We start from the raw sequence: 9,218 nt of genomic DNA, 5'->3' as shown, positions 1-9,218 counted from the left end.
ATTTTCTGTTTTTAGTGCTTTCGTTGTAATGTACAGTGAACGGTGTACAATTTACTGTGGTGGTATAGACACAGTTATTTGATCATGGTAAAAAAAATTAAACTTGAGTAAGTCAAAACATGTGTTCTGTTCTTTCCGAGACAAGACACCTATACGACAGCCAGCCACAAAGGGGCGATCGGGACACTTAAGCCTCAATTTAATTTTATCTGTTTTCTGCTGTTCATGTTCGTCCAATCAGAGAGAGGCCTCTGGCCATAGGGTTAATGAGGTCCGAAGTAGAAGAGGGGACATTTTATTTGAAACATATTAATCCGCATTTTAGAAAACATAGTTCATGTTGAATGAAAGCTCTCCTAACTATATATAAGCTATATATGGTTTTCCTTCGAGGGCTGCAGGGGGGGTCAGAGCCAATCCCAGCTGATCCTGGTTCTCAGGTTGTCTCACATGTTGAGACAAACAACTACTCACGCCCACATTCAATTTAGAGTCGCCAGTCAACCTGACCCGCGTCTCTGTGGCCGCCAGGTGCTCCAGTTTCCTGCCAGCTGTCACCCTAACTTAAAATTATAAATGGCCATATTGTCTTGCAATATGATCTGGTTGTTTTGCACAAACTACCATTGGCTGGACAAGAGGTCCCATCGGTCAAATAAGTCAAAACTCCTCTGTAGCGGGTGCTGGGTTTGACAAACAGGAAAAGCATCTGTTCTTGACTTTAGAGTAACAATGTTCAAAATCTATTTTCGAAGGAAAGGGACGTATAAGGAGCCGTCTGCAACTTGTATTGTTGTATTCTCTATTCCTCTGTGCTTTATCTGGTGAAACTGATACACAGCCAGTCTTCCATACTCTCTCTTCGTTTCCCATTTCTGCTGTCATGTTAACAAAATAAATAAATAAAATACATCTTTTTATGAAACAAGTCGAACTGCTGCTTTGCCCTGAGATGTGGATACTTTATTAAAACCATACTGGAATCATAACAGAATGTAAATTATAATAAATAACATGTTGAAATCTTAATAACCTTTATATAAATGCTGCGAGATCAGATTGTTCTTGAGCTTGCGTTCTGCGTTTACACACAAAGGATAAGAAACACGGAACAATATGAGGAACCCTGATGTTTCAAATCCAGCTTTAGGTGAAGGTCGTGTCCTCTACGTCTCTCTCCTGTTCCTCATCCTCAGCCCGCTCACTTCTTTGGGCACGTCAGCCTGTGTTTGACCTTCATCATCCTCGGACGTTAACAAATACTCCTCTTTATCCTCCTCTGCTTCTTCCTCCGGGTTCGGGCAACCTTCACAGCTGAACAGCAGACTCTCTGCCTCCATCACTGGATCATCTTCATCGGCCTCCTCTTCTACCTCTGTCCCCTCGTCCTCCTCATCCACCTCTTCCTCGTCCTCTTCCTCCTCGTCCTCCTCTTCCTCCTCTTCCTCTTCTTCCTCCTCTCCCTCTTTAGGGTAGCGGAACACATCCTGTTGGTCGCTGAAGCTTATTTGCTTCTTCCCTCCATTCTGACACTGCAGCTCTTTGCTCAACTCCAAACCGAGTCTCTCCTGCTTCTTCTCTGCAGCAGGCCTCGATAAATGAGGACTGAGCAGCTGCCTTTTCTCCTCCTCCTCCTCCTCCTCCTCTTCCTCTTCATCCTCCACTTCTTCCACCACCTCTACGTCCTCCACTGCTTCCTCCTCTTCTTCATCTTCATTCTCCTCTTCCTCCTCCTCTTCCTCCTCCTCCTCCTCTTCCTCTCCCTCCACTTCCTCTTGCTCTTCTTCCTCCTCATGCACTATGGACAGCTTCCTTGCCATCAACTCTTCCTCCTCCTGCTCCATCCTCTCAGCTAGGGCCTCGGCAGTGGGCTGGTTGTGGGGCACCTCCACTGTCACGGTGTCAAATCCCCGTCTGAGACTGGGATTGACATCGTATTCTGGGTAGGTCTCGTCTGGGTAGCCTGCATCGGTGCACAAATACAGACATCAATTGAAATGCAGTATGAATTCTCAACTAAAATGTGTTTGATTGCTCTGAGGCCAGGATCTGATCTAGATTGGAAACATTATGTAAGGAGCTTGAGGATTCAGATTTAGGCGTGCACCTTCCCAGTCTGCACTGTAGGGGACCTCCTCCGCCTCCATCTCCGGGGTGGCTCCCTCCAGGTCTTGCATCCGAAGGGAGATCTGTCGAAGTTGCCTGAGTAATTTCTCCTCCTTCTTTGATGTTGTAGTTTTACTCTTCCTCCTTCTGCCACTAGAGGGGAGCAGAGGTACGGAAGTTAGGTCACGAAGTTGATCTTATGTAAGATAAAATTCATACTTTGTCCATTTACTCATAGCCTACATCAGTTCACTTCATTTAAAAAGAATGCTATAATAAGACCAAAGGATTAAAAAAAAAAAATTAAAGCAGCAGCATCTGTTCAGTGAAAATATGTCAGTGGGCATTTCTTTCATTTGTAGCTCTTTCATTTCCAAGCCAGGTCTGCACTCATTAAGCCCCATGTGAAGCGGTTTCTCTGGTTCTCGTGACCTATGGGCAAAGAGAAGTCTTGTCTATAGAAGGGAAGAAAATAAATCCTTTACCTCCCAGAAGCCGAGCTCTTTCGGGAGACAATCCTCTCCATCATCCTCTCGGCGTGCAGCAGCTTCTCCTGAAGATGGGCCAGCTCGTAATTTGTCGCTTCAAGATCTACACGCGAAAATAATGTTTCATAATTTCAAAATATAATGTGAAAATTAGTATATTTGGAAATGAAATGGAGGTGTGGAAGTTAATATGGGTTAAGGGGTGTTGGCAAAAGCCTCACATACTGATTTTGTTTAATTCTTCCTTTGGCCTCTGAGGGTCGTGGGGGAAGCTGGAGCTAATCCGAGCTAAATTGGGCGAGAGGCTACTCCCATCATATCACAGGGTCAACACATTCAACCTAACCCCAACCTGCATCTGGACAAAACCCCATGTGGACACAGGGGGAACATTCAAACTCCACACGAAGCTTCTGACCAAGATGGGAGTCGAGCTGGGATCCTTCTCTCTGTAAGAGTGACAGTGCTAAACACTAGAACTGATATCACTACAATTATTTGTTCAGGAAAATAATCATAACGATGACATATTTCCCATTAACGGGTTAAATGATTTTTGCTCTTCATATGTACAGATAAATTGGTGGCTATGGCACAGGTAGTCGAAACCAGGAGGTCTATGGTTCGAACCCTGTCATGTCGAAGTGTCTTTAAGCAAGATACTGAACCCTAAGTTTCCCCTGATGTAGTGACTGTGTGAGTGATGGATGATAGAGAAAGAACTGCACGTAAGCACTGCGACCATTCACGTAAACTTGCTCATGGTACTTACTCATTTGTTTCTCCACGTGTGTCTCTGTAACTGTGTAGTTTCCTGATTCCTTCGTCTTATTCTTACAAGTCAGCTGCAAACATGACAATGATTAAGATTATACTAACAATCATTGGTGATTGAAAAAAATCCATCCTGTACACAAAGCTGCTCCGAATCACAGAAACAAGTTGCAGCTGTCACAGAGATAATGCTGGTATTTCTCTCTACATGACATCACAGAGTACAGGATGATGCCTCTTTTAGTTTGTGTAAAGGTGTATGATAACCACGTAGGGCTCTAAACAAATTTCAATATATTATTTTATATTTACACTCCCACCAAGCAGTTCCCTCATAGTCATCACCTTGTAGATTATATTGATGATGTAGAGAAGGATCCCAAAGCCGTATATTGGAATCACTTGAGCCATCAGGTTGTATTTTTTGCCTCGACCGATGACCTTTACTTTGGACATGGCCTCTGCAATGTCCGTCATGGAGTATGAGGGGTCGCCCCCCCACAGCTCCGGGTCGTCTGGCAGAGACAGCCGATGCATCAGAGGAGGGTAAAATCCAGGCCCAACTGGAAGAGACAAAAATCAACCAGTCAATCAATCACGATCAATAGGTCAAGCAAAAAGTCTAATAATGTTTCACATTGACTTATTAATCAATCAGTGGTTTCTCTTTTTAGAAATCCAATATGCAAATAGTGAGAGTATATAGAGTAAGAACCTATATCCTTGATTGTTAAGGAATTGAATAGTTTGTCCTGCCAGTTTCCCAAAATCAATATGGGAAATTTGTTTGTTTTGTTTCTATCACAGACAAAAATGGCAAAAGGAAGGTGAGATCTGATTAAATTATGAATTCTTGAACAATAACAATAACTGTTTCTGAAAGTCTACATATTTATACATTTTCTGCATTGCACTTTTTAAAACATGGTAGTCAGTGGTGGAAAGTACAACTTAGATTTACACACATATATTCACTTGTACTTTATAATAATATGTCAGTAAAGGGTCCTTTTACAGCAACTTGTACTCTTACTTTGGATACTTTAGGTACATTTAGCTGATGATACTTTGTACTTGAATATAAGTAGGATGTATAATGCTTAAATCACAATGATGAACCATGCACCGCTGCAGTTCTTCATGTTAAATATTAAATTGTTCACTTTAGCTGCTCATTGCCTAATGTCACTTACTTTCCTGCATATATTTAAATGAATGTCGGTAGTTGTGTTGTTGTCTAAACGCTCTTGAAGATTCGCAATTTAATTCAGACTCAACTTGGTCCTTTAAAGTGAAAATTTAAGGAAATCCTTGGACGGAAACAGACAGCTCTCCTTCAAAATAAAAGTTTGTGGTTGCGAGGCACGTTAGGCTGCAGCTGTTTAATTTAAGATAAACTAGATAAATCAAACAAACAGACGTTAACAGCGTTTAGAAAACATTGATCCATCGAATGACATCAACTTTAATGAAACGAGTCAATACTCGGCTAAGGGCACATTATTTTTGAATTGTTTCCTACAACGTGAATTAACTCCCTGCACGAACCTGCCTGCGCTGTTTAACTCACTGAATGAAGAAAACAATGTCATTCAGAAAACTTTGATCCAACAATGACAAGTGGACAAGGAAGCAGAGACAGCTCACCTGTGGAGAGAGAGGTGAGTTCAAAGCTTCTTACGAATCACAACAAACATGGCTGAACATCTGTGGTGGCTAATGTTTGATCAGCTGTTTGTTTTATTTGTTTGTTTTCTTTATCGCAGACAAAAACAACAAGAGGAAACTGAACGGATTAATGTCAATGTCTGTACAAGAAATGTGTTGCACTTTTTTCTACTTCCTTTGTAATCTGATACATTTATTTGCTGCATGCAAATAATTTGTTGATTATTTGCATTCAGCCTTTTTCTATCTATACTTTCTCTATATGATGAGTACAAACTAATGAATTTTCAATGTCTACTATCTTTTCTTTAGATTTATCAATGAAAAAAGCAGCTTCGTCAGTGTCAGTCCATAGTGGATTTTTTTTTAAACATAACAATGACCCACAACTCTACAGTAATATTCATTTTCAAGTGTTAAATCCATAGAGAACCAGTATGTAGTGTGGATATCTATTAAAAATATGAATAAATAGGCCCCAAGATATTTGAACATGTGCATGTATAAATGTTAAGAAAATACAAAACTTTATTTCTGTATTCCCCTTATCCATTGTGTAACATCATGATGAACATGTGTGCATAATGACGGGGCCTGGGCCTAACGCACGGCGCAGAGAGTAACAGCTGGAGACATCAACAACAACATCAGGAACCAAAAAAACGAGATGGAGCAGGATGGAGATGGCTGAGATGGATGGTGATCTGATAAGCCGCCTTACCCTCCGGCTGCTCCATCTCCTTCCTCCCTCTGGGTAAAAGCATTCTGGGCAGGAAAAGAGAAACACAGAGAACGGAGCATGATATGAGAGTAACCTTCTGGCAAGTTGTTATAGACATGTTGTCTCAGAGAGTGATTTCACTTGAACGGTAAAGCTAGTGTCCACAGATGTCATCTCTCATCTGGTGACGTTCCTGCCCAGATTAGACCAGATTAGAGCTGCTGCGTTCAAGTGCTGTTTGAAATATTAACTACAAATCCCCAGCGAGGCGACCAACAGCCACATACAGCATCATTATTCTCTAAACGTGAGTGGATTGGGGTTTATTTTTACAGAACAATCAGACTCCCTGATGCATATTTTTTACAAATGCAATTCAGAAAAGGTTGAACATCATCATTCAATTTAGTTCAAAACACAAATTAAATCCACAGGTTTTATTTCTTGAGTAAATGCACATGGTGCAAATTTGTTCACATGGGCAGATCTCACTAAAATGATTGGTTTTAACACCCAGGAGGTATCAGTATATCAAAATGTTCATCCCTCAAATATGATTAACCTGTTTTAAATTTTTTTTTCTTTTTCGTGATCTCCATGATTTAAGGTCGATGCAGCGAGAAGCTGGAGAATGAGTCAGCTGTGGATTCTCTGGCTCAGACTGTGGTGTAAGGTACGGCCTTTCCCTGTGTTACTCTGTGTTATGTCACAATGATTGAATGAGACGTGTTTGTCAGGATAATCAGGGCTTTGCTGATTGACATGTGAGGCCCTGTGGAACCTCAGTGTGCATCATCATGACAGCTCCCAGTCAGTTAATTATAATAGGACTGATAGAAGTAACAGACAGACGACTTGACTGCATCACGTTGTGATTGGTTCAAGGAGAAGAAATGACAAAAGCATCAAATGTGGTAGTGATTCTCAGTTGAACCTGCTCATGTGATATGAATCTGTTATATATTTTTCATTTTCCATGGGCCCTACGAGAGAGAAATTATTTCTTCAACAGACCAAACCCAGGATCCATTAAATGTTCTGCATCAAAACCTTTGAATACCCAACATGCATGTTTAAATTCAGTATTTACAATGAGCACTTGAATACAACACGCGACCTATTGACTCACAAAGTCTGTGGGATCTCTGGTGTGTGTTTCATACCCACCAGCAGCAGGGGGCAGTACAGGCTCAGTCACAGAGGAGTGGCACTTGGAAGACAGGATACATATGGTGTAAAGTAGACTTGTCTCATAATTTCAGAATCTATTGATCAAAGATAGTTTCTTGTTTGTTTTGTTTCCCTCATTATTTTCTCACTAGAGAGGGATCTTCACTCGGCGCTACCTGTGTTGCCCTTAATATTAAGGAATTAATATTTGTATTATGAGTTAGTTGGTGACATTGTAAATAAATTAGTTTGTAATTTTATATTCTCCATTGAGGAAAATAGAAAAGTGTAAATGATTTATAAAAATTTTAAACAAATCACTAAGTAATAACATTGAATTAGAACATTAATGCATCACGTGACACACATGAAGAAGAATAAGTATATACGATGGAGAGGTTGTTACTTTCTAATATGTATTATGATATATCTCTTACTTCCTCTTGTGATATTATTGTCCGATACTGTTTACGTTGATGGTTGTGTGTGAGTCTCATGCTGAGATCAGTCTTTATGTAAGAACAGATGGAAACTCAATGAGCTGCAGTGACTTATGAGATGTTTACTTTCAACCGTTTTTCACATTAATTTGAAGGTAGGTTAACTCTCCAGTTTAGCTCATTAGCTCAAACCAACAACCACAGAGTTCACGTATAGGTGGGACATTGGGGACTTATTAGCAAAGACCATACGAGGGACGGGAACTAGCACATGTATCTTTCACAGAATTGTCAGGAGACTTGAGTTGTTTTTTTCTAAAAGGGGGATCAATGTGTCAAAGCCTACAGGGGTCAGATGAGTAATTGAGGCTGTACATGTGATCACAGGTTGTTTAGGTGTCATGGTTGTTGTCGTTAACAGAGAATATGTTCTTCAACTCCAATGTCCATCTGTGTCCATTTGCATAGATAGTCACTCCCTCTGATATCTGCCATTGTGCGTTCACATGTGTTACTTTAAAAATAGTTTACGGTTAGGAAAGGCATGCAAATGTTGTGAGGAGGTCTGTAGATTTTCCCAGGACTCATATTTACATCAAACTCTGTTCTGTCTTTATATTTCATCTTTAGCCAGGCCTTTTATTGTGTAGACATACCATCAGTGTTCTGTATCATGCTTATATTATGCTGCTTCAGCCATTATGCAATTCTGAAAACCGACAGGGATTTTTCTGTCGTCATAACCATCTCTGAAACACCCAGAAGTGAACGATTAAATATATTTTCTGCAACTAGTTTGTAAATTCCTCACATCTTTACGTCTCTCCTGACTCGCACATGTAATCAAATCCTGCACAAACCTTTTTTTTTATACAGTAGCCCCCATATACACAAACATCCTCACACCTTTGCCTGAACGCAGAACCTTTTATCATATTTCGTACCATAAAGCTTTGCACTCTAAAATTGCCACCAAAAAAAAAGAAGAAAAATCCATTATTGCCACTTGCGTGTTCAGATGCATCAGCTTACAATTTATTTGGTACGAAGGGAACACTCATATTCTTGCAGCCCTTCACGAGCTACCTTTGGAATTGATTTTAAGCTCTTAGTGCATTAGAGAGTCCATATAGCCAGCACACCTCTAGAGGAAGTGCTTTAGAAAGGGTGAGTTGCCCTATGTTGGATGTATTTGTGGCAGCATTTGCAGCCGACCACAAAGCCCATGAACACACAGCGAGGAGCCATGTGCTAATTAAATGGTTATTAAGTGCTGCTTCGGCGGCTGAGGCCGGCTGTCTAGTGCTCGGTGTCCCTGTGGAATTGTTACCTCTGAACCGCTGGAGTGAGCTAACCTGGATAACCTGTCTGAATAGGACTTCTGTGCAGTCATATCTAACGACTTTTGTTTTTCCAGTAGTTGGCCTGTAGCTTCGCTTTTGTGCTGCGAGGTCAGAGAGGGGCTAACTCAGCCACCTCTGACGATTTTTTATTTTAAGATGTTGTGGGTTGTAAAATCCGGTTGGCCGGTCCTCTACTGCTAAATATAATTTTCCCTCGTGAACTTGGGCTGGGATTGTGGTTGCATTGTGAGGCTCAGTTTTACAGTATACTTTCCTCACAGCCTTTGGTCTGCACCCATATAAAACAGTTTTACTCTGAGCTGCAGCCCTCTAATGTACCCAACTGCTCTGTTCTCCTCAACTCTACAAGTCAAGTGCAGCTCTTATGTGGGTCAACCCACTATAACCGAGTGGGTGGTGGGCACAACAAGTTAATTCATTACAGATCAAATCCATCGGTGTGTTTACTACTATTCCACTATTTGTACTATTCTAGTGTGCAGCTCAC

At 41.0% G+C, this 9,218-nt stretch overlaps 1 protein-coding gene across 1 annotated transcript; it reads right to left on the bottom strand.

Moving 5' to 3' along the window:
* Nucleotides 1–1,166: 1,166 nt before the first annotated feature.
* ric3a (RIC3 acetylcholine receptor chaperone a) lies at nt 1,167–5,875 on the bottom strand. The gene is made up of 6 exons (XM_053426452.1): nt 5,758–5,875; nt 3,714–3,931; nt 3,367–3,439; nt 2,592–2,688; nt 2,108–2,259; nt 1,167–1,963 (listed from the first exon to the last, which is right to left on the bottom strand). Exons 1-6 carry the CDS (start codon nt 5,873–5,875, stop codon nt 1,167–1,169), a joined length of 1,455 nt encoding a protein of 484 aa, XP_053282427.1.
* Between the last annotated feature and the right edge of the window lie 3,343 nt (nt 5,876–9,218).

Source organism: Pleuronectes platessa, chromosome 1 (genome assembly GCF_947347685.1).
Source record: "Pleuronectes platessa chromosome 1, fPlePla1.1, whole genome shotgun sequence".
Taxonomy (NCBI): domain Eukaryota; kingdom Metazoa; phylum Chordata; class Actinopteri; order Pleuronectiformes; family Pleuronectidae; genus Pleuronectes; species Pleuronectes platessa.
The sequence above is the reverse complement of the archived record's forward strand: the minus strand, read 5'-3'. Positions and strand labels throughout refer to the sequence as shown.